The 25,575-nt window shown below is 39.8% G+C and overlaps 1 protein-coding gene across 3 annotated transcripts in view; it reads right to left on the bottom strand.

Annotated features, from left to right (window-relative positions):
• The window catches only part of SNCAIP (synuclein alpha interacting protein), a 100,268-nt gene that overhangs the window by 20,370 nt on the left and 54,323 nt on the right, over window positions 1-25,575 (bottom strand). For all 3 annotated transcript variants that reach the window (XM_084628242.1, XM_084628244.1, XM_084628243.1), the window contains exons 4-8: window positions 13,384-14,249; window positions 11,524-11,703; window positions 8,625-8,738; window positions 5,274-5,399; window positions 2,356-2,525 (exon numbers count right to left, since the gene is read on the bottom strand). In XM_084628242.1, coding sequence (XP_084484368.1) covers window positions 2,356-2,525; window positions 5,274-5,399; window positions 8,625-8,738; window positions 11,524-11,703; window positions 13,384-14,249 — 1,456 coding nt within the window. The remainder of the gene's footprint in view (window positions 1-2,355; window positions 2,526-5,273; window positions 5,400-8,624; window positions 8,739-11,523; window positions 11,704-13,383; window positions 14,250-25,575) is intronic.

Genomic DNA, 25,575 nt, shown 5'->3' with positions numbered 1-25,575 from the left:
ATGCCCATTCACGACAGTGATATCGCTGTGTGTTTCTGTGCCACTGGTTTGGGGGTGGGGGCAAAGCAAGGCCTGAACTCGTCCTCTTCCAGAATATGCACTGACTGCTATGTGTGGGCAACTAAGCATAGTGGGTAGTTGCTCCTATCAGTTCCAGTAGTGGGGCAAGCAGGTGGGCAGAAGTTGCTATTTCAAGCCAACGATGGATTATTCCACTGCCTGACTAGGCTGCAAGACAGCTCCACAAGAAGCTCACAGCATTTTGTCTCTATCAGAGATGGGGGAGAGGCAGTGTTGCACTCAGTGGAACAAACCCCTTTGGCCTGAAGAGACGGACTCCTACAGAGCACAGATTGATTTCCAGCTGGGACAAGCACAGAAACTAATCCGGAGTCAAGTTTAATGATTCTAAGGGCTTCCTAGGCTCTACAGCTCAAGGGAAGCCGGGGGTCTGGGAGGTGCCTGTTGCTGTTCTCAGGAAATAGTCTGAGCTAGATATTATTCCTAAGGGGGCAAACGTGCCTGCTGGCTGGCAGGTTTAGTCTTCCCTCCCCAATGAGACATCAAAGGTAAAATCTAACAAAGGTACGGTGAGTCTTGATAAAAGAGAATTCTACTGAAACAGAGAACTGATGGTTGTGATTTATACTCTCCATTTCTATTTCAGTTTGTTTTTAGTGAAAATATAACAACCGAGATGAGTATCTAAATAAGAGTGAATTTTCAATACTGAATGACAGCATATGAGAAGTGAGACAAGATATAACATTTTTCTCTTTTGAATTCACTGCTTTGGAAGGTGTTTCTCACTGTGTGTGGGGAGTGAGGAAAGAAAGAAATGTAAGCAGCTGGATCTACTGCACCGCTTAGCAACCTAATTCTTGATCATCATGTTCAAGTTACCAGGAATCGGGCAGGAGCCACACAAACTCATCTGGACGGGGTCAGACACTAGTCAGGTCATCATGAATCAAGACACGGTCAGGATACTAGTCATCAGGCATATCAGAGTCTGAAGCATTGGACGAGGTGTCTGTGCAGCAACCAGATAGAGCATAATTGTGCAGACAGCTTCCTATTTAAACCCAAAGAGAGGCACAGGAAGCCCTGACTAATTAGAGATCCTGGTGTTCCTTCAGTCAGGGCCCGGAAGAGGCCTCACTGATGTTGCTTTTGGTTTCGTGATCTCTCCGTTTGGTCAGCAAGTAGAGATTAACTGGGTGTGAGCAGGGAGAGGTCAGTTGACTAGCAATCTTACAGGTTCAAGACCCATGGGGTCATTACAGTGTGTGTGTAAAATGTAAACTATCACTAACTGAGATGTTTCAATAACACATGTATACACGTTTGCATATATGTTCACAAAAACAAAATACCTCAAATGAACTGAAGTGTTCTGTAATGATAAAGGAGGCAAGTTGCTACTGTAAAGTCTTTTTGTTATATATACAAAATCCTATGCAGCAGATACACATGTACTTAAAACAAAGGAAGAATAAATATTAAATAAAACATTTTGACCCTGATTCTCAAAACATTGGGTTTGTAATTGACCACATAAATCATGTGACCCATGTCTGAATGTGTAAATGGGATATAGCGTGCACTAAAAGCTGGATTTTCAAGGTTCATTTTTGGTCTAATATTACCACTGATCTCAATGGGAGCCAAGTTAGGCCAATACTGAGTGCTTTTGAAAATTCACCCTAAGGGAACATTCAACCACAATAACTGCTTACACAATGTAGACATGCTATCGCACACCTAACATTTTGAAAATCAGGCCCTTATAGCTAATTCATTTGCTATGAGCCATAGTGATGCACTCAAACTTGGTCATATGCAGAAAAAAACCAGAACATAGTATTCTGGAAATATTGTATTTCCAAGACCCAAAGACTTTCCAACTACTATTTTCGTTATTCCTCAAAACGTCAACACGCAACACTGTAATTGCAAATAACCATTTTAATGCATCTAAATGTATGCTAAGTGAATAGAAAAATAAGATTAGAAATCATATGATCCTTAGGCTTTTAAGGGAACAAGTGTAAGGTGATTACTTACACACACATAAATACATAGATATCATAACTCAAACCCACGCCCACATAAGAACAGCGAACTCTCACCAAGATTAGTAGAAGAGCTAAGCAGTTAAAGATGAAGGAGCAGCTTGATTAGAGTTTGTAAGAGTATGGTGGTGGATGGAGAAAGAAGGGGAAAGTGTTAATTGACTAATTTTAATGTAGAGGAAGCAGAGACCTAGTTAATAAACTGAAGACAAGGGAGAGACTTGTTTTGAGAACATTCCCCGTGTAGCCACTATCCCACCCTTATGAATTAGACACTTACTCCTTTAGTTGTTTAGTTAACTTCACAACCTGAGATGCCAATGACATGCATGTCTCCACAACCACTAAGTAACGGGAACACATGGTGTGTCCATGTCGTTCAGCACTTTGTGAGGGTTTCTCTCCAGCACGGTTTTGCATAGTGACATTTGCTCCATATTCAACCAATGTCTGCAAAGATGTAGAAAGAACACGACTAGCTGTAAGTGTCTTTAAAACCTCTGCTATAAACTAAGGCAAAGGTTTTCAAGTCAATGGGAACTGCTGGGTGTTCCTATTAAGGTTCCTAAAACTGAATTTAGAACCCTGATTTTAGGCACTCCGTTTTGAAAATCTTGGTCTAAATTATTTTTAAAAATCACCCATACAGATAACTCTTCAGTAAGTCAGAGCTCTAACTTCACAATCAAAGTTAACAATGGGGAACAGGAATAATTTAGAATACTGAACTATCCCTTAAGATGATTATAGAGACCAGATGATACATTTCCCCCTTTTTGCTTTTCCTGTCCCACAGTTAATTTGATTTTACACCTTTTGTTACTTTGTGTAATGTAACTTTTATAATGGGTTTTAAATATACAGTATACACTGGGGTTGAGACTAGTGAATGTAAAGAGAGTTTACATTTGGACACCTGCCAAATTTTGCTTGTGATAATCAGGGGTGAAAGTAAGATAAAATACTTACCGGTACGGGGACCTGGCTCTGGATCCCCGGAAAGGGTGGGGCCTTGGGATCAGCCTCCCACAGCCAGCCCATGCTGGTCAGGGCTCTGGCAGTGATTTAAAGGGCCCGGGGCTCCAGCTGCTGCTGCGGTAGGAGCCGGGAACCCCAGGCACTTTTCAATAGTCGGGCCCCGGGGCAGCTGCCCCTTTTGGCCCCCCCCTTCGGCGGTGGCCAGGGAGGGGAGTCGGGGGGTGCATGGAAAAAGGGGCACACTGTACTGGCCCGTACCAGCCTACTTTCACTTCTGGTAATAATACAATAAGCCTTTTTCAAATGCACTTGTACAAAATCTACCTTTTTCTGTGAGTGACCAACTAGCCTGATTTTAAGAATGCCTTACTATGAAATTACCGATCCAAGCTTTTCAGCTCAGCTGGGTTTTCACTGGCACAGGGAATCCCTGGGAATAATAAGGTCAGTGCAGCTAGCTTTCTGTCCTGGTCCCTTGGCATAGGAGCATGTTGTAGATGGAAGATGTGGCAGACTCAGAGGGGTGACAGACACACTCGAAGAACTCTAGTAGATGGGAGTGGCACAACTTTCCTTTACAGAAGCTGTGCTTTTTTAAAAAAAGAATCTAATTATTATTTCAAATAAATTTTCCTGGTACTGATATAAAGCTTACTGGTCTGTAATTGCCAGGTTTTCCCCTACTGGTTTATCTATCAAAGAAAAAATTATTTTCAAAAATTCAGGACAATTTATTCAAGTTACCTCTTCAGAAGGGAAACGGGACTAGTCTTGCGTTCCATTTAACTTCATTTCCCAGAATGGACTGGAATTGTTACCATTCCACGCAAAATCATTTGCTAAACACTGCTCTTTCACAATTTATCGCACAGCTCTAAGGGACACTGTCAAAGTTGGTAGCCTTAAACATTGACCTACCATGACAGTGCTCCCATCTGGTAGGTCCTACACCTTTCGCATTCCTTCCATCTATTTCTTTTCCAACTGATCGTTGCAACTATCTGAAAAATAACAAAAAAAACACTAAGATAGGGATTGCGCATATGCGCTGATTCGTTTAATGTGACTCTCACAATAAACTGGGAAGGGTCCACTCCTGACGTCTTTCAAAGCAGGACAGCATCTCACTAACAAGGAAATTCAGGAATCAAAGTTTTGTAATGGTCATGTCTCCAAATCTGTTTGATCGATTTCTTACCTCAACGTCTGCTGGTTCAATTTTCTCCTATTGTGCTTACTACTTACAGATGCCTGAAATGACTTTCCTGAAATTAGCACTCCTTGTCTATGACTCTCAAAAAAATATTACTACTGGTCAGATACATTTTCTCTGTTTCTCTCTTCCTCTTGCCCCTGTATCTTCTTTTTCCCATCTCGGCTTCTGGGTTTGTGTCTTCCATCCATGTAGCTGATCTTCTCTTTTCCTCTTCTCTCTATTCTCCTTCCTTTCTGACCAGTATCTTTCTCAGATACTCTCCTTTTCCACACAATCCATTTGCCATCCATTTAGACTAATTCTTTCCCCATCCATTATTCATCCTGTCAACAATTTTGGCTGCCTAACACAAGAAGTGCTAGCAGCACTGAACACTAGAAACCATTTTTGTGCACAATGCTTCTGATGATTCCCAGGGATTAAGACTGTGCAATGCTGGACTGGGCAGCTAGCTCTGCGTGCAGTTGTTCATCACAGTGCACCATCGCTGTTTATGGTTTTTCCCCCCTTCTGGATAGTTGCAATGGTTTACTCGAAAGAGAAATAGATGGCAAGCATCAGAAAGGTAAGAGCTTTCAAAGGAGGTCAATGCCAGAGTATGCCTATCAATCCTGACAGAGTCCCTTTCAGCTCTTTAGAAGTTCATTAACTCATTAAGGGGGTAGTCTCATCTTAATGCACATGGAGTCATGTTATCTTTCTGTGTATCAATTAAAAAAAAACCTCTCTACAAATTCAGTCCTTAATTCTTGTCTCATTACAACATAATTACTGTGGATTTACATGAGTATAACAGAGTGGAGTTTAGCACTTAAGGTACATACGTTTTTAGAAGTTTCACTTTGTGGCCTACTTGTTCAAGCTTTTTTATGGTTTTAGTATCTTTTTATTATAAGGATTTATTTCTTATCGATACGGTTCTCCATTTTGATATTAAGGATTTTTAATCAGCAGATTTTTAAATTTAAAGGAGCGCTCTGAAATATGTGTAGTTAGTACTCTACCTGTATACATCCTAAATAGCCATGCTGGGCAGCTATGTGCACTGCACTGTTACCATCCTGGTCAACTTCATCCAAAGAAATCCCTTGTTCTTGCATAAACTGGAGAAGCCAGAGAAGTATTTTCTCCTAAGGAAAAAGATTAAGAAAGAAATAAAGCAAAAGCAAAATTTATTAGAGATGGCGCTGGTAACACTAACTATTATTAAAGTTGCTTGACACTTCTCTTAAGACCCTGTTTTCAGTTCAGGTATCCCCCTTAAAATTCTTCCTTGGAACAATCTCTGGGGATGCCTGCCGTGTTGGCCAACAATGGTGAAGGAACATCATTTTGCTGGGTAGTGCCCTTAAGTTTTAATTATCAGAAAACAAAAGTACAATAAGTATTTTAGAGAGACGCTTATGTAGGATTAAAAACAACTATAGTTTAGAAATGTTTTTATATAAACTTCTCTGGTGAATATTAAGGTCCAAAGTTTTGAAGCTATCCTCAAATTCTGTGCCTCCAATTAGTATGGTGCAAATTATGCCATTTAGTCACCTATCTATCATCTGATTGTACCTAAAAACCAAGTAGGTGGATGACTAAATGTTATCGTTTGTACCAGTAGTCGACTGCAAACACAAAATTAGAGGCCAGGTTCAAACCCATTTAAAAGTTTGCCCCTAGATTTTAGTTCTAGGCAACTTACTATTAATATTTTTAAACATTAAAATAACTTCTCTCTCTCAAATGACTACTCTTCAATAGGTATACCCCCAAATGGCATCTGTAGATAAATTAAATGAATGTTTGAGTAATACAGATGAAAAATGAATTCTTGAACGTCAAAAGGCTGTTTCAGTGTACAAGAAATCATTTAGTGTATTTTGAAGATGAAGATTCTTGGAAATGCACAGAAAATAGAGATGTTCTTCAACTAAATTAATTCAAAGAAAATGGAGGATAACAGGCAAACTCCATAAGATTTGGGTAATCACATCTGTGATTCACATCTGCAATAGACTATAGATATTGATCAGTTATATCTCATATTTTCAAGGCTTGTGATTATCATCCACTTGCAGTCGTTATTAAGGTTAACCTACACTTGTAGAATGCTAGATCTAATGGTTTAAAAAAACCCAATAATCTAAGTTTCCCAAAACAAAAAGTTCTAAGCATGTCAGTTAAGATATGCATCCTTCCATGACATGCTGCTCCAGGTGAAGGAGGAGTGACTACGTGATTGTTAGGGTGAGTTTGTCTGTTGTGTGCATGCTTGATTTGAGTTCATAGTGTGGTCTGTTTTGGGGGCTGTGCTGAACCTAGAAGCCTGCCAGGCAAGGCTGAGAGCTTACTAATGAGGTTATAGCCTGCTATCCTTTAATTCCTGATCCCTTTAGGATCCCTTGACAAGGGGGTGGGGCTAACACAGCAAGAACAAGGATTTAAAAAGCCTGCTCCCAAGTGACCAGAGCAGCTATTGAATGGGAGAGTTTCTTGAGGGAGATTAGAGAGGGAGTGTGAGAGCCAAAAACACCTAACAAACATACTGTAAACTTAGGCCAATAAACTCCCCTCAAAAAACAAAGACCAAATAAAACAAGTAAAAATAATGCAAGCAGAAGTCCAGCAGCAGAGTGTGGGCTATCCAGTTTATTGCACTGAGTGAAGCATGTATGATTACCTGCCTTGTGGGCAGCTGGTGTATGTGTGCATTAGGTGCAAGCAACTCATGGTCCACAGTGACCAAGTACAGGCTCTTAAGACCAGAGTGACTGAAATGGGGGGAGCTAAGGGAGACAAAGAGATACAAAAGACAAGACTTTCAGGGACACAGAGTGATCCCAGCCCCAGTCTGACAGCTTCAGTGCTGCTGAGGAGGATGAAAGTCTCAGGGAAGGAGAACATCGAGCTGGAGAGGAGGGAAACAATTGCATAGTTGCGACTCTTCTTCCAGATGATCTCATGCTATCCTCTTGTACTGAGGATTCCCCTCTGGGACAGAGGACTTCTGTTATTAGGAGACAGGTAATAGCAATGGAGGATTTGATGATTAGAAATAGAGATAGTTGGGTTTGTAATGATCAGGAGCAGTGCATGATGATTGTGTGCACGTTGAAAGGTCGTGGACCTCTTGAAACAGCTAGATAGATTTATGGACACTGCTAGGCAGGAGCTAGTGGTCTTGGTACATATAGGTACTAATGACATAGGGAAAAGTAGGAGAGAGGACCTGGGAGCTAAATTTAGGAAACAGATTAAAGTCCAGGTAGCATTCTCCATGGTAGCATTCTCTGAAATGCTTCCAGTTCCATGCATAGGGCCAGTTAGACAGGCAGAACTGCAGTATCTCAATGAGAGATCAGTGAGAGGGAAAAAAAGCAGTGGTGGCAAAATCAGCAACTGGTTCTGTGCTGTTCCCAGTTACACAGGATAAGATGAGGGCTGCTTGTGCACTCCCCCTCTGAAGGCCATCAGGCTTTGACTGGTCCCTGAAGAAATTTGGGGGAGAGTAACCTATCCACCAGAGGAATGAGAGGGGGTTAGCAGCCCATTAGTTCTTTTCCTCAAGAGACACCTCAGAACCCAAAGATGATGGGGGTCCTTTGGGGAGGGTTCACTGTAGGGCTTATTTGGGGAAAGAGGACCATATAGTAACAGAAGGCTGTGTAATCTAGTAGCGTATCTTCCCCCAAGCTCCCCACAAATCAGTATAATTGGCAGAAGCATACAAACACTGAACCTTTTAAGGTTATCCGTCACTAGATTTCTATGTCGATTAGTATAAGATAAGGTTAGTTTACAACGTGCTTTTAGATAAAGCTCAATAAAAATGGCTAGAGGTAGGCAGATGTTATTCAAGTTTCCCCACACCTTGCGCCATTGCTAACGAACGCATCTAATTCCTAAATTGTCACGCTTTTGCCAAATTATTTCAGGCTTGTAGTCTCCTGGAAAGGTCATGTAAACTGTACCAGATTGCTTGGTTGTTTTCTGATGTGGCCAAAAGTCCATTAGGACCATGATGAGATGACTAATCTCTTCTACCAGAGGTGAGAGAGTAACATACCAACCTAATGTGTCACTTAACCCTACCCACAGCCAATAATTTACATCTTGATGGCAGGAACTAGAAGGAGAAATAATTTTAAAACACCTTAATTAAAATATGCAGTTGTATGGGGCCTTAACATTCTGACTAATTAAGAAAGTTTGTATTTAATAATTGAGAGGTTGCATTTAGTAATGAATGTAAGTTCTGTTGCAAAACATCTCACATGAAGAACAGTATAAAAGGGAATTCTTGTGCAAGCATTGAATCAGTCTCTTTTAAAAAGCAAAAACACTCATTTAAAATGGAACCATACCTGACCATAGCAACCTGCATAGTGAATAAGGCTTGGGTGATCTTTTGAGCAACTTAATTCAGCAATGGCTTCTGTTTCGCTCACCATCCACCGTACACACTCCAGTTGACCATTCTAAATAGAGAGAGAAGGATTAAAAAAATTCCAGTTGTTTTAGATTCCAAACCACATCTACTACATATGGAAATGCTAATGAGAATCATGTATGCATATTGATGTTCATGTAAATCATCCTAATTTGTTTGCAAGGTTGTGTTTATATCTACTTATAACATATTTGTTAACGCAAGTGGGCTGGCTTAATTATAACGTGATACTGATAACATTTTGCCTACTTAAAATTTACCCTGGAGATTTATATGAATAAATTATTCCTCCCTTTCCCTTCTAAATGCCTGTTGTATAGAGTTTTTGGCACAGAATGGCTGCTGAATGACACCACAGATGCGGCTGCATTTCAAGAGTAAATGAAGTGATATTTAAATATTCAAGCTGTACAGAATGGAACTCTGCTTGTGTTACTCATGAGATTAGTCCCAGCAATTTAGAAGTCAAATCAATCGGACTACTACTTGTGCGAATAGATAGAGTATGATTTGGCCACATATATTAAACTTTTACTGTCACACAGTTAAAGGGATACTCTCTAGATTAGGAGATACAAAATTTGACCTGCCTTTACCTGATAAGATACATTTCTTATTTATCTTTTTGTAAAACCTTTGTAATGCTCTATCTAAAAAGTTTCAAGTTACTTTACTCACTTTCTTATATTTCTCTCAATTTAATTAAAAATAATTAAAGCTGTGAAAATATTGTAATATATACTTTTAATCAGTCCTTTAAAAGAAATCTTACATCTCAGATCCTGGCTCTAATGCAGCCAAATTTAAAACCATCTTGATAAAACAGTACCTTTTTTACCACCCCTCAAATAAAATCTTCTATTTTGAGACTTTTTAAATCAAAGAAATGGATTAATAAATGATAGTGTTTGCTAAACAACTAAAGTCATCAAGGGAACCCTTTATAATTTGCAGGGGGTTTTCACATAAGTTAAAACAAACTATCAGTATGGCAGTGTGACTTGCTTGATACAGCACTTACTCCAGTTCAACTCTCCAGCTCATGAAAGAATCAGAATGAGGTCTTAAATTACCTGGCTTGGTTGGAATTCACTCAGTCCTTAATGGAGAATGATGTGCATCACACAAACATCATCTTCTGAAGCATGTGGCAGTGGTCATTGTCAGAGACAATTAGAATAACCTGGTATGGGAAGTCCTGCTCCTATACACAGACATTGGGTCTGCACACTGGTGTAATTCAGAATATACTCCATTGGAGTTATACTGTTATATAACTCCATTGGAGTCATACTGGTGTAAAACAAGTGCAAGGAGAATAAAACCCATAATAAATTATATTGGTGCCTAAAGAGTTGCAGGGATGGGGATTAAAGACTGTCAAATTTAGTTATGCCAGAACAATTTTACAACTTGAAGGACAACACAAGCACAACACATTATAATTAATGGAACTTGTGCCTGAGTCTCCTACATGATACAGTACCCATGCCTTCATAGTATAATAAATATGTATAGTGCTTTTTATCTCAAAGGATGCCCACACGTTTTATAAACAAAAGGAATGGCTTCATCAACTATTGAAAAAACAGCCACGCACTCTGGGAAGGAAGACAATGAAGTTAGCAGAGTATAGCAACGCTATCTGACAGGTTAGGATAAGTAGTAAAGAAAAATACTACACTCAACTGAAACTGCAAGAGGACTTTAGGGAGACAGAATGTGGATATCCAGACTTGAATTTGGCCAGGACAGTCATTCTAAGGCTATGTCTATACCGTGTGCCTTACAATGGCACGACTGTGCCACTGGAGCCATGCCTTTGCAATGTACGCAGCGTAGCTGCTCTTTGTCGCTGGGAGAGAGCTTTCCTGGTGACAAAATGACACCACCTCCAACGAGGGGCAGTAGCTTCATCACTGGGAGAGCACTTTCCACCGATGAAGTGCTGTCCACACAGGCACTTTTTGTTGTTGAAACTCTTGTTGGCTGGAGGGGGGTGGTTTTTATACCCCTGAGTGACAAAAGTTTTAATGACAAAAGTGCAGTGTAGACACAGCCTAAGATTCCTATAACTCTGAAAAGCAATTTACTTGCCAAGAGAAGTTAGACATCGATTTCATTCCTTATTTGAAAGACAGCAGTTTAGTTTTACTGTCAAACTTCCTGCACACCATTGGATTTTACTACAGCACAACAGCACTATAAAGTTTCATGTTTTACTGTAAAATACATTTTCCCATAAGCTTTAACTTTTTCCCAGGTGACATTCATTTTTCTAGTGCTCTGCAAGAGGTCCATTTTAACTTTGGTCTGGTACTCCAAACTGCTCTTGATATCGAAGAAGTTGCAGCTTCAGATGTGGCACATTGAAAAAAGCAGCATTAGAAACTACCAAAAGTGCTGTCATGCTTTACCAACACATATTTCCCATACTTGTCTTTAATACTATACTCATCTGAGTGAAAAACAAGACATAGTTATAGCCAGTAAAGGAATACTAGTCTGAATCTGAGTTAATATGAATAAAAGTTCCTTGAAATAGAACAGCTGATTTTTCTTAATACCAGTTAACTAAGCTAAAGTTAGGTTAATGTGTATGTGAATAAAACAACAACAATCCATTAAATGATACAGTGGTTTATGGCTGACATTAACTCTATAAAAGAAACACATTTTTATTTACTTATGTGATATCACTTAATGACAGAAATACACCCTTTTTGCTTTAATTTAGCAAAAGGATTGAAAACAACATCATCCTGGTCTAAGCATTATTTATAGCCATCACAGATTATTTAAGCCCAAATCACCTTTATTGCTAACCCAGCTGGAGTTAGTTGTTCATTGTTCCGCTCATTCAAACAGTCTTCTCCCATCAAAGAAGTGAGATGTTGCAAGCACTCTGCGTGTCCCTGTGATGCTGCTATGTGTAACAGATTGTTCTCCCTTTCATCATGAATTTTGTCCAGATTGTCTGCTGCTAGGTGTGGCTGTGCAAAAAGGAATAGTGGAAAAGGCAGCAATTCAATTATGCAATTTAGGATAAAAATGTATACAGGATATCAAGTCTCACGGTTCTGGATATAAGCCGATCACAGGATATAAGCCAAACACCAATATATGGGCCTATGAAGAATCATTCTCCATGCACGTTATTGTACATTTGTCCATAAGAGGGGTTTTACACTTTCCTCTAAAGCATCTAGTGCTGGTGTAATCAGAAACTAGAAGGACTATTGGTCTGATTCAGCAGTTTCTAACAAGATTCTCATATACAGAGAAAGGTCATGTCCTGTGGTTTGGCCTCTCTGTATAGTTTCTGGTTACTTTATCTGACAGAATATACTCACATTTCGAATGTTTTTTTAAAATTTGTCCCTTTTCTTTTTTGCTACTATCTCTAGGAGTAATTTGGCATAAAGTGTCCATGACTCCCCTTAGCAAATTTGCCTATGCTTTTTTCCCCCCATTTCACATGCCACTAGGAGGACAAATAATTGAAAAAAGGTCAGATTTATCCTAGTTCATGGTAAAAGTGGTAGCTTATATTAGGTACAGTGAAAAATGTAATTAAGCTCTGAAACGTCTGAATGCTATTTTAATGTGTTAGCTAGTTCCATTAATATTATTTGTATTGCAATAGTGCTTAGAATTATTGTATTAACCAATGCACAGATATATGGCAATATGTGATCCTTGCCTGAATCTAATTTTAAAACAAAACAACTGTTTTTCAGAAACAACAGGAGAGAGAGGAAGAAGGGAGGACAAAGGTAAGGAGTAACAGTGACAAGATCATATGGTTATGTAGATTAGCTAGCATACAATCTGATTCAATTAGGTGTTTTATACAAAAATCCTCTGCATTTCTTTACTTCCAGCTTTTTGAATTCTGTTATTATTTTTAGTATTGTGATCTATTCCTCTGCCTTTTTCTAGTCTTTGAATAACTCTGCTTTTGTCTTTGTTGCTGTGTTAATTATGTGCCATTGTGCTTGCTTTAGACTGGGAAAGCTGAACAAAAGATAGCACAAAATAGTGCATGCACTGCTACTCTGACAGCCTTTCTGAGTCTTGTTTCCCTGCATCATGGTGTTAATTTGCAACTAGTTACTTTGGAAACGCCTATTCATGGTTTCTGATCGAAGAGCTGGAACTAACCAAAACTTCATATGGGTCAGAGGGCAATCAAGCTTTAGCTCCCATCTGTGAATGCTGCTGCAACAAACTGGCATAAACACTCCTGAATAATAATCAGGATACAACAGAAGCCTCTCTGTTCCCATGGTCAGCATCTGAGTAGAAAGTGACGTAATCCACAAATAACTGAACAAAGTGAACTGCAAACATTCTGCAAGGCAAAACTTCGTAAAGAAATACATTTTAATTTAGTAAACAAGTAGATTTTAAGATGAAAAGCATCTGCATTTTATATTATTTCAGTTCATTATCTAAATTACTAATATTGTCCATCATGACTACCTAAGATTAAATATCATATTTGTACATAAACTCCACGTTTCATTTGGAAACCCATGCACGCAGTTTCTGATTAAAGGGGATCAAATGGAGTTGCAACGTATGATATGCACCTAATCAACTGTCGACTTATCGTATTGTCTTACAGATGTGTTTTATTAGAAATGCCTTATGAAAAGGATGACACTTACCAGTAATGATATCTGCCCTTCTTTCACAATGTTTAAGATGCTTTTATTTTTTTTCATGTCTTCACCCCTTTCCTCTGGGCCTCCTGAGCTGCTCCAGTTCATATTACTGTTCAGTTCATCAAGTTTGTTTTCTGTCACGGCTGTCTGCAGATGAAAAGTCCTCAGCTGGCAGTTTGGCATTGTCTTCTCAGTTTTATGAGCTTGGGGATCAGTAAATGTCCCGTTGAGGAAGCCCTTGCTCTGGGCTTCAGTTTCATGGACTGAGCTACATTTAACTAGAGGCTGGGAAAGCTCTAATTCTTCAGCTAAATGCTTGTGCTGATTAAGGACAATGGACTGCGCATTTCTCATCTGAGAGCTTTTCACAGGGGACAGAACACAAAACTGTGTTGTGCTGGCTGGCAAGTTCTCACTGTTTCCTGCAGAGCAGGTCTTGCCACTCAGACCATTCTCTGTTGAACATACACCCAAAATCCTTTTCTCTGGGGCCACCTTGGTAAAAGAAGCAAGTTGCTGGCTTGATTTAATGTAAGGCACATCCAAAATTTCATCCATGTCCAGGTCATAATGCTCCAGCTCCCCAAGCAAAACACCAGACTCAATGCTTTTACTTTTAAGGCCCTCTCCATCTCCTGAACACTGATCATCATTCTGAGATGTAGGGTGAGAATCGCTACCTTTCTGGTATTCCACCTTCTGGTTCTTTTGGTCATCACTTTCATTGTTCTCGGAGCTCTCCGGCTGGTGCTTTAGTGGGGAAACCCTCTTCACTGGTCTGAACTTACTGTACATGTCTGCAATTCCTGTTGGTTTTTGTGCATTTCCAATAAGAGTTGAAACGCCACAGCTCCAGCCAGTGCTTGAAACTACAGAAAAAAAGTAATTTGAGTAAGAACAGAACATCAGTATCAGGTGTGTATGTTTATCCAGTTGTATACTTTGAAGATTAAAGCACAAGGAACAGAAATTTACTAGAAAACATGTTACATTCACACCTAAGCAGATTTGCAGTTAACCATATTTCTGCTACAGTAATACCAAAATTAAACAGTCTGGAAAGAAACTCTTTTCAAATTTGACATACACCTTAAACAAAAAGAACTGAACCAAATTTAATGAGAAAAATGTAAACCCCAAGTACATGATGCAGGTAACATCAATTGGTAAAGGTCTATTGGCATCCATATTAATCCTGTCATAAAACCATGGTAACCTATGCTCTGCCATTTTTATCTCATTGAGCTTCATTGGAAGAGTGGGATATTCTTCTGCGCGTTTAGCAATAGGGCTGTTTGGAAATTTCCCATCACAATTGACTTTCACTGGAAATTTGGATTTTTGACTAAAAGTTTTTCACAAAAACTGTCTGCTTTCTGCAGAAAAATTTTATTCTTCATCAAAGAACTGGAAAGTTCTTGGACTCTGGTTGAAAATGAGATATCTATTTGGATGTGCCACTATGGTGCCTCAAAGGAGCTGTAATTCCTTGCCTTATGTCCCCATTCTCCTCTATGGGTCAGGCTCCCCAGCTTGACTTTATGCCCCATTATATATTGCAGGCATGGGACTCCTGTGGTGCACCACGTCCCCTCACCCCCAGGGAAAATTGTGATGCTTCGTAGGAAACGTACTCTGACCCAGGGAGCTTGTATGGGAGAGGGGGAGCATGAGGCACCTGAACCTCAACTCCCATGAGGCATTACGTCAGGATTTCGCAATCAGAATATCTGGCTTTTTTGGTGGAAACATTTCAGTTCTGTATTTTTCATGGAAAGTTTCAAACTACTGGTTTTCTTTTCATTTTGGTTGAAAATTTTATGCAGAATGCCTCGATTTTTCAACCAGTTCTAGTCAGTAGGAAAATCCTCCACCCTTCCATAACTACAAAAAGTACAGTCCCAATTCATCATAACCACAGTGCCCAGAATCAGTGGAACCCCAATACTAAGCTTTATATTTATATTTTTAGTGGGGAGGTGGGAAACTCAACAAATTCTTTCACTAAAATCAACTTAGATGTTTTCTTTTCAGGTGACCTATAATGTTTATAAAGAATGAGCACATTCTAAAGAGGCACATTTTAAACATGGTAGATTTATTACTAGCTGTAGTGCATCAGTGAGGTCTAATTTGTGATCACATACATAATCTGTAACAAATACCTTTCTTAAGAAGCAGCAATATACAGTTTTCAATACATTATAGAAGATATGAATCAAAAGGATAGTAGTGCTTAGTAAATGGAGTTGTCCGACTATCACCTTGATTTTTTTGGAGGCTCTTGTGAATATATATCAAAGAAAACAACAACAACAACAAGACAAGTAATTTAGTGGGCCAAAAGAAGAACGCATTATACTGATTTATTTATGTATTGTATAAGATTCTAGGTTCAAAGGGTTACACTTTTATGTTGGTTTTATTTACATGTGAAATTTTTTCCAAGTGATACAGGGAAATGAATACCATATGTTTTCCAGCTGTTTTGTTCTGACAGGAACCATTAAGGACCCTGAATGGAAATGAATTCTGCCTGAGTCTTATGAAAACACTTCTGTCAACAGAAGGGTCTAGACAGAGAAAACGGCATCAACATTTTGTTTGTCATCACTTTCCTTATGCTTAGATCCATTATTCTGTTCCTAGGCTGAAACAAGCTACCTCTTTGCCACTTTTTAATCTTAAAAATTAAAATCCACACATAACAGTGACAGATAAAAATATTAAATCTGATGTTAAGAGAAAGCAAAAGCTGTTTTCTACAAAGCTTTCTTGATTCACCACATGTTCATTTAATTCTTGTTTCCTGCATTACATCCACAGTAAACCACCTTTTGCTCATTACTCATTTTTCCTTCTATTTTGTCCACTACATAAATCGGACATTTCTTTATAAGTATTGCCGACAGAAAAGCAGATTTAAATACAACACAATTATCTAAGTTTCCTGTAACTCATGAATAGATCTACTTATTTAAGCAGAAAGATGGATTGATATTGCACATAATACAGGACTAGAAGGTTGTAGCGTAAACCCACAGACCCCGATAGGAAGTGAGGCTGATCAGACAGGCAGGCACAATCTATTCTGATGCTGCTTCCTGTGGATGGGGATTGCATATTTTGCACCAGCCATTACACTGACAGAGTGCTGATCCCCCATGAGCACCGGCCCCACTCCACAGACCTGTGCAGAAAGGAGCAGGGCCATGACCTTGCCTCCTCCCCGCCCCCTTGTCATGGACTTCTTCCCTGAGAGATCAGAAGTCAGCAGGGGGTTTGATTTCCAGAGAGCTGAGGGCTCAAGGATTGCTATTGTGAGTAGCTTTACACAGCTGCTCCAGTGGGAGAAGGATCTTGCTCACCCCTCCACACTCATGAGGTCATGCAGAAGCCATTGTCAATCAGGGTCAAATAAAGGCTAACTGCTTGACTACTCTAGAAACCATGACACAGGCACTGAAATGGAACCCAGGAGATTTTATTCAATTCCAAAATCTGCTCCACACTTACGTAACCATTGGTACATCACTTATACAATGTCTCCATTTCCCAACTATAACAAGGAGATAATTCTTCCCTATTTCATAGAAACTGAAGAACCCAGGTTTCCTGAAGCTCATGCTAGTGCCCTAACCACTAGACCATCTTTCCAGTGTGCAAACTTCTCTATGAACTTGCTCAGGAACAGAAGGTTTGATACTGGGTGATAGTTGGCTAGGTTTGATGTCAGGGTGGGTTTCTGGTTGGACAACTGCATGTTTGAAGGAACTGCATGTTTGAAGGTTTGAAGGAGTGTGCAAACTTCTCTATGAACTTGCTCAGGAACAGAAGGTTTGATACTGGGTGATAGTTGGCTAGGTTTGATGTCAGGGTGGGTTTCTGGTTGGACAACTGCATGTTTGAAGGAACTGCATGTTTGAAGGTTTGAAGGAGTGTGCAAACTTCTCTATGAACTTGCTCAGGAACAGAAGGTTTGATACTGGGTGATAGTTTGCTAGGTTTGATGTCAGGGTGGGTTTCTGGTTGGACAACTGCATGTTTGAAGGAGAAAGGGAAGATTCCTTCTCTGAATGAGTTATTGGCTATTTTGGTGATGAGCGGCATCTGCTGTTCATGACGCTCTTTCACCAACCTGGAGAGTCATGGTTCAGAGGGTTTGGGTGGAGACTTTCCCAGGTGTCCAGTACTTCTAGAGGCATGAAAGGACTGAAATCTGGGAATGCAGAAGGGCTGTTCGTTGGCCAGTATAGGGGGAGAAGTTCCATGGCGCCTCAGAAGCCTTTCTGAACATGTGATTACTTCACTAAAGTGGGATGATAGTTCCTTGTAACACTTGGTACTTGGTTCTGCTGTGGACACCAGGGAGTAAGGGTTAATGAACAGGTTTACCACCTTGAATGCCTCCTTAGCAACTTCAGAGGCTGAAAGGCAGGTTTCCTGACCTATAATACTGCTTTAGCATAGGCTTTGAGAGATTCTTTCTGTTTTGACTTGTCTGGTTCAGCCTTTGTTTTCCAACATTGGCTTTCAAGTTTCCACCCCTCTCTTTTTATCTGATACAGTGTGTCTGAGAACCAAGGAGGTCTGTGTAGTGATCGGCAGGAGGGTACTGCTTGGAGACCACCGGGCCAATGGTCAAGACTAGAGCATGATGATGATGATATGCTGCTGTCCTTAAGCATGTTTCGGAATTTGATGGGCTCCATGAGTCTTCATAGTCATATCAAGGTCTTGGGTTTTTCTTGTTTCCTGAGAATTGGGAGAGCTATGATAATTTCCTTAATGAGATGATTGTCCTTCCAAGATAGTAGCTGGGTCATGATGTAGTCTATAATGACATTTAGCTTTATGGGTTAGACTGGAGGTGACATGTGAAAGTGCTAGGGAGGTAAGTGAGGAAATGTGTTTTGGGGCTTTTGATTCTGAGGTGTTGTCAGCATGGAAGCTGAAGTCTCGTAGGATGGCATATCTGGAATATTCATCACTGTTGCCGACAAGGTATCGATGGTCTCCATTAATCAACCTTTTAGGCTTTCATGGTTTGTAAATGAGCACACCTATGTTAGGCTTGGTTTTAGTTGGCTCTCATTTCTAACGTCAGATGAATGAATTCAGAATACCTTGTCTTAATGAAGCACCTCTTCTCTGCCCCTGCAGAACTTGGTAACAGCTTTCAATTTCCTATCATCTGAAAATTCCCTTATTGTGGTGTTTACTCCCTTTCCATGATCAGTAATGAAGACTTGGCCTAGCACTGATCCTTGTGGTACCTGACTAGAAACCTGCACAACATTTTAAAAAAAATCTAGCCCTTTATGTTTTAAAGTTACCATTTATATACTGTATACTCCTGTCTTTCCAGTGGTTAAACAGATGGATGATTTTACATTGGGAATTCTGTTGACATCTCTGCCTTATCTTTCCTCTTGTGGTTCATTACTTTACTTCGTCAGAGCCCCTTGAATGAATTAAGACTTTCTTTTATTCCACGTCCAGCGGTCTTGGACTTCGTATACAGACACTGAGGCGTAGTCTACACGAAGGAATATTTTAGAAAATTCCTCACAGTTGTTCACACTGATTCATCTCCACCAGTGTTAGCAAAGATGGGGCTTTAAGAGACAAAGGGATGCTATATATAACAATGGGATAATAAGAACCAGTTCTGAATGTATTTCTATTTTAATTAATAACATCAGTGAAATATATTAACAATTTTAACTGAAGGTGGTGCTGTTTTACAGTTTTAATATACTAGCAGCTTCAAAGAGCACAACTTGTGCTTTGACACAAGTGCTCTGGCATGAGAAACTTGATTTGTGAATGACCCTGTGTGTGTGAGAGTGGGTGTTCTCAACTTCCTGGATTTCAGTTCCACTTATCCATTAGGACAAAGTAAGGTCTGGGGTTAGGATATGACAGAAACAGGCATTACTATTAGCTCACTCTACATCTCTTTCCAAATGATCCATAGAGCAATAGCCTCAATGAAGGATTCATTTGTCCTAGCTTGGCTAGAGGAAGAGCATTGCAAATGCTGTCAACTATAATGGATAGGATATAGAGGAGAGAGGGAGGGAGATGATAAATGAATTGGGATCTTCCAAACCTTGTCTGGACTGATTTTAGGATGTGACCAGGTGAGGTAAGGGAAAATCCACACTCAGATGTCTGGGAGGAAATCACAAGGTTAGTACAGATACAAAATAATGAAGGGGAGGAAATTAGTTAAAAACAACAGATTTTAGGCTGAAGAAGTATCACAAGTATAATTGCATTACTATATACCCATTATTCTAATTATTGTTTATCTGAACGGAATCTTGTATCTTCCCTTTTTTTCAGGGCCTGACATTATCCAATCTTTCATTTATTCCAGTAATTTCAAACATATTTAGTTGGGACACACTTAGGAGGAATTATAAATACCCAGAACTTACAAATACAACTGCCACCAAATCACAATTGTACCTTAATATAAGTCACATATTGGTAAACTACCAAATAGCGTGACACATAAATTGTGCAGAGCGTACTGCTGGGGGAATTCTGTGTCACTGCGCATGCACAGAATTCATGGCCCCTGCAGATTTCTTTGCTTGCCCACAGAAAAATGACTTCTGATGGGAAAACCAAGGGAAGCCGCCAGAGTGGTCATGCCACTCCCTGGCAGTGCAGACAGGTCAATTTGGGCACCCAGAGCAGCCAGTAGAGACGTAAATCACCACCTGGGGGAGGGAGACTGAGTAGTCATGTGTATGTTTGAGAGAGAGAGAGAGAGAGAGACTCTCTCTCTCGCTATTACAGTGCTCTCAGCATGGAGGGGCAGGGCTTTGGGGTATTTCTGAAGAGGTAGGTGTGGGGCAGGCTCTGTTTCCTCAGGCAGAGGAGAATATAGCAGCCTGCCTGCTTAGTTAATAGTTCCCATTGTTTTTAGTTAATTCCCCCAGGAGTATAAAACAGGTGTAAAATTTTTTTTAAGGCTCCTTTACATTGCCACAATGGGGTAAAGGAGCCTTATTGTAAAGGACAATATGGCCTTATAAATGCTTATGGTGCTTTAGTTATGAGAACTGGTCTAAATTTTTGGACTGAAAAAATGTCCTGTCAAAATGTGCTCCATGAATTGTTTGCTGCTGACCTTTTTGGACATGGTCAGTAGCCAGTATAAACTGTGAGTTTGAGTCCCCAGCCCTCACTTGTTCTTCAGTTGTCTATTATGTAACATATGGCTGAATATATTTGTTGACTAATAATTGGAAGCAAAGGGTCAATACCCCCTGGATATTCTTGTGAACCATGCTTAATTTAGTTCAGTGGATACAGTAGCATAGAAGGTTACTGAGCTAACCTTTCACTGCTGGGGATAAGAGGTCAGTTGGTTTACATTAGTAAGTGAATAAAGATCTCCAGTAGGATGCTGTTCTTGTTCTAGACACCTATTTAACATCATCACAAAGTCATCTCAGCTAACAGCATACACCTTAGTACAATAAACTAGCTCAGTGAAGCTGGTTGGGCACAGATGTCTTGAACTATTAGCTCCAAAGGCCTTATCAAATCTACCTGTCTCCCCAATGTTCACTTACTATGAGAAAGAAAGCAACCAATTTCATACTGAACAATGAAGGCAAGAGGAGCCGATTTCTGCTCAAGTAAATCATTCTTGCTTAGAAAAAACTCTGGAAATCAAGTGACCTATGGACAAACAACACCATATCAGAAACTGAACTAGCTGAAATTATGTTTAAACTGATTCCTTTAACTCTGGTTGGCCTCAACATAGATAGGACCATAAAGGTCCTTGGATCTAATTACCCTGACTATGAACAGCCCTTCCATGAGGCAGGATGGGACAGAAAACCCTCATAGGATATGCCTGTATTGCAGCTAGGAGTAAACCTCCCACTTTGGGTTGACAGACTTGCACTAGCTTGAGCTGAGCTAGCACACTAAAAATCGTATTGTGGATGTTGGAGCTCTGGCAAGGTCAAGCCTAGGGGGTTTTCCGCCCAAGCCACAATGTCCACACCACTATTTTTAGTGATCTAGCTTGAGCCCCGCTAGCGCAAGTCTGTCTACTCATGCTGGATGCTCACTTTCAGCTGCAGGATAGACATACCTCCAAGTTCTCCCTGAATCATTTTGTGTCATGAAGGAGAACTGGATGGGCCAGAACTTACCTCATACCCTTTCCCCACAGAAAGGGACGTGCTTTCCCTCTTAAATCCAGTGGAAACCCAGGGATCTGGAACACCTGACTAACTGTGGGGCTCCCTGCAGCTTTACTGAACTCCTAGGTTTCTCTTAGACTCCACAGTCCCAGCAATGTGCCCATTAAACAGTAACTCCCTGATGGTGAGAGAGCCACAGAAAAGATAAAATGCCCTCACTTTGCATTAACTCTGTTAATTTGTGCAGGATGTGGGAGAAAGTGAGAGACTGAGGAATGCATTTCCCCTTAGGCACAGATCCTTGACCTTCAGGAGACAATAGAGCAAGAAGATGCCATGGAGGTGATAGACCCAACCCTTTTACACCATGGGGAAAATCCAGCTGGAGGGGATTCTTCTCTCAGACCCGTTGGCCCCTCGTTGACCAAAAGAATGGACAATGAGGGGGGAAAAAAGATGCATTAGTGGATTTTTGAAAATAAGAAGTGAAATCCAGATAACCATGGGCCCTGAAGGAGCAACAGTCAGGCAATAAGGACAAAAAAAATCTGTTGAAAAGTTTGGAAGGAATCCATGAGAAAACATTATTTACCAATCAGCATGCTATGTTTTCCTAGCATTAAAGGTATTTAGAGCAATTTAAAATCAATATAACCAAACGCTTTCTCATGTTACCACCACATTATTCAAACATTTAGATGAAATGGGTGAAGAAAATGGTATTGAGTAAACCCCGTTCTTACACCATGAACAACAGATTAGCAATGATGTAATAAAGGATTTTAGTCTCATCAAGAAGTTCTGGTGACACAATTCAGTTCAAATTATCCTGCAGTGACATTGCTGTACACATATCTTCAATTTTTTAATATAAAATAAAAATCTATCTATATTTTTCTGGATTCTTGACCCCTTGATTGAACTTGCTGAACTAAAATAGAAAAGAAAAAAACACCAAAAAACTGATTCAAACCCACAGCTGGAGGAAAAAAAAGTGGTAATTTATTTTTTCTGCAGTACACCTAATCCAAAGCACCACTACTGAGGCAGAGGAAAAGTCTCGAGTGCACAGTGGTTATTATTTTGCTAGCCCTATTATTTGGATATGTTTAGCTTTCAGTTCATTCAGAAAACAGCTCTGGGATACATTTATGCCTGGCTTGACATAAGTAACTTGCCTCATTTCTTATTGGGCACGATTGGGAAGATGAATGGAAAGTTAAGTTCTTATCACAGGCAGTATGCTGGAATTAGGATGGCTAGCTCAGATCAGGAGAAATATTCTGCTATTAGTAAACAAGCCTAAATGTAAAATAAGGTAGAGGTCAGATTATGCATGAACAGCACATTGAGAGAGCTTGCTGTACCGGGACTGGTTCCTAAAAAGTAACCAAGCCAATCATGAAGCATGCGATAGAATGTATATTAATGTGATGTGTGAGTAAATGTAAAGGAACAAGTTTTCTGTGTAATCTGGATCTGTGACATATCCTGTGCGCTTCCACCTCCTGCGTTTGAGATTAATCAACTAAGTGTAGCTTTACTGTTTACCAAAGAAAGGAACCTGAGTGATGAGATGGGAGTTGAACCGAGTTCTGGGGGAAGTGAGTGGAAGAGGTCTCGGGGAGCCCCAACACTTCTAATACTGCACAGTTGTTTTGTATGTAATTATAATTTAAATTGTCAATGGAGTGCAGACATATCAGGTTGTCTTCATTTACAGTTTTTAACATCTTCTTAATGTATCCAGTAGGGGCTGGATATATTTTCTCTTTATATGGAAATACATAATAAATAACCCTTGGAGAGTTTAATAGCTTTGCTATAATCAGCAGATCAGGAAGTCAGAAGGACAGGAGACCACCAGTAGAACAGAATAAAACCTGGGTTTTTCCCAGTGACTGAAGTCAAGCCAAGCCATTTTCCCCATACATAACAGGGCTGGGTTTGCCTCCTAAGCTGCAGTAACAGGAAAACCCCATTGTTTGAATGGTGAACCTGTGTGTGAAGGAGAAGAGATGGGACTTGTAGTCTCCTGCTGCAAGAGAGGATGAACCCAAATACTTGTTCTGGGGTCCATACATAACTGCTAATGTTTTTTAAAGTTTTGCAATAATTGTCCACTTAAGCCAGGACTCTGAGGGCTAGTATGCCCCCATATGACGGTGGTGTGTATATGTATCCTAAAGTTTGGCACTTACTTAGCGCTATACAGTCACTGATTAATTATTTATCCAAACTCTTTTTGAAGACAGGTAATTATTATCTCTATTTCCTAATAGGGAAACTAAGGAAGAAAAATTAAGGTTTCTCTCTAAAAGGCAACTATGTAAAAATGACCTCAGCTGATGTAGCTCTATTGATACTTCAATGGAGTTATACCTATTTATGCCCATCAAGGATATGGAATGGTATCTTCTCACTCAACAGTTCTACTCCCTGCATATATTCCATTATACGTTTAATGAAAAAAATACGGTCATGCTACCTTCAGTCCTACAGAACCATTAGGACTGAAATGGTTACCAGCTCTGAGAAAGTAAATTGCATTCTTTTCTGGATCAAGCATCTTCCAACAGAACTCTTAGTTAATTTCCATTGGTAGGGGTCCCGTGGTGCTACCGTCTGTCTTCCAGAAATGCCTGTAGTTGCATCTATCCAACCCTATTCAAGGCAATTGGTGTGTAAAGTAGTAACTCAGCGGGCATCACTGGAAGACAACTGACAGCAAAAGGGACTTTACAGATGGAACTTAGTTAAAAATTCAGCTGCACAACAGGCTGTGGCTATCCCAGGATCTCTAAGAAGAATCAGACGTAACAAATATTCCAAACTTGTTATTGGTTTATATACATTTACGTTTGCAAGGCTCTCTCTCTGCAAATAAAAAGAAATATTATTTCTTCAAAGAGAGCTGAGCAGACCATTCTGGCTGGGAGACTAGAGAATGAATTGTGACTTTTAGTGGCAATTCCTACCCTGCTCCCTCTTGCTTTATCCCCTTTTTGTGGAACAGTTTATGTAGAGATCTGTATGTGGAAGATTATAATTTAAAGACGCTCCCTCATATGGGACAGTATTATAAATATAGTAGTTTAGAAAGGTGTCGTGGAAGCTGGGATTGAGAACACAGCGTAGCTGTGTACAGCAATTCATCACAGAAGTTCTGTAGTTTGTTTTATTCCTCTCTCATTCACTGGTTTGTTGTTTAATGACCCTCAAGATCATTATAGTTTACATCCCATTTCCCACCCCTTCCCCACCCACTTGTTTGCAGCAGAAAAGTATTGTCTGTGTAGACCCTGCCCTCCCCTCTGCAGCCAGTCGCAGTCTGAACAGAGAAGTAATTGAGGCTTTACTTCTCTTTATTTTCAAGTCCAGCTGCCATAAGGATTGTGACAATCTAGCCCTTAATGATTCTGGCAGGAGAAGCAGCTATTAGAAAGCTTCAATTTATCTACAAACCTTGGTAATTTACAACTATGTGAAAGGAAATACAGAAATAAGGGTTGCCAAAGTCTGGCATGGTCCATCTTCCCATGAATTTCAGGTCTCAGGTTTCTGCTGTAAATGTTTTAGATTCAACAATATTAATGAAAGCACAATTAAAGCATCAGATGAAAGATAAACTTTTCATAGCTCCACACTAAAGTATTACTCTCATCAATTCATTTTTGTTCATCACAAAAAGAAAAACAAAAGAGGCTTAATCTGATTTAGAAAGTGAAAAACAACACTGCATGAACTTTTTGTCAGTGGGGGGGAAAGGTCTCCAGCTGGTTCTCATCTAGATGCCATGATTCTTCATTTAGTTTACACTATTAAACTCAAAAACTTTGCTTTAATCTTAACTGTTACAGTATGTCCTAGATTCTACTGTACTCTACTCTATCTTGTAGCATCTCTGATAGGATTTCAGACCCTGGCAAAATATCATCCCTCAAACTGGTCACGTCATAGGGGTAGTAAATGTATCCAACATTCTTTCATTGGCGCCTACATCATTATGTCTTGT

The sequence above is a fragment of the Lepidochelys olivacea genome, assembly GCF_965140295.1.
Source record: "Lepidochelys olivacea isolate rLepOli2 genome assembly, chromosome: 5".
Lineage (NCBI taxonomy): Eukaryota > Metazoa > Chordata > Testudines > Cheloniidae > Lepidochelys > Lepidochelys olivacea.
Note: the sequence above shows the minus strand (reverse complement) of the source record. Positions and strands in the feature narration are given on the sequence as shown.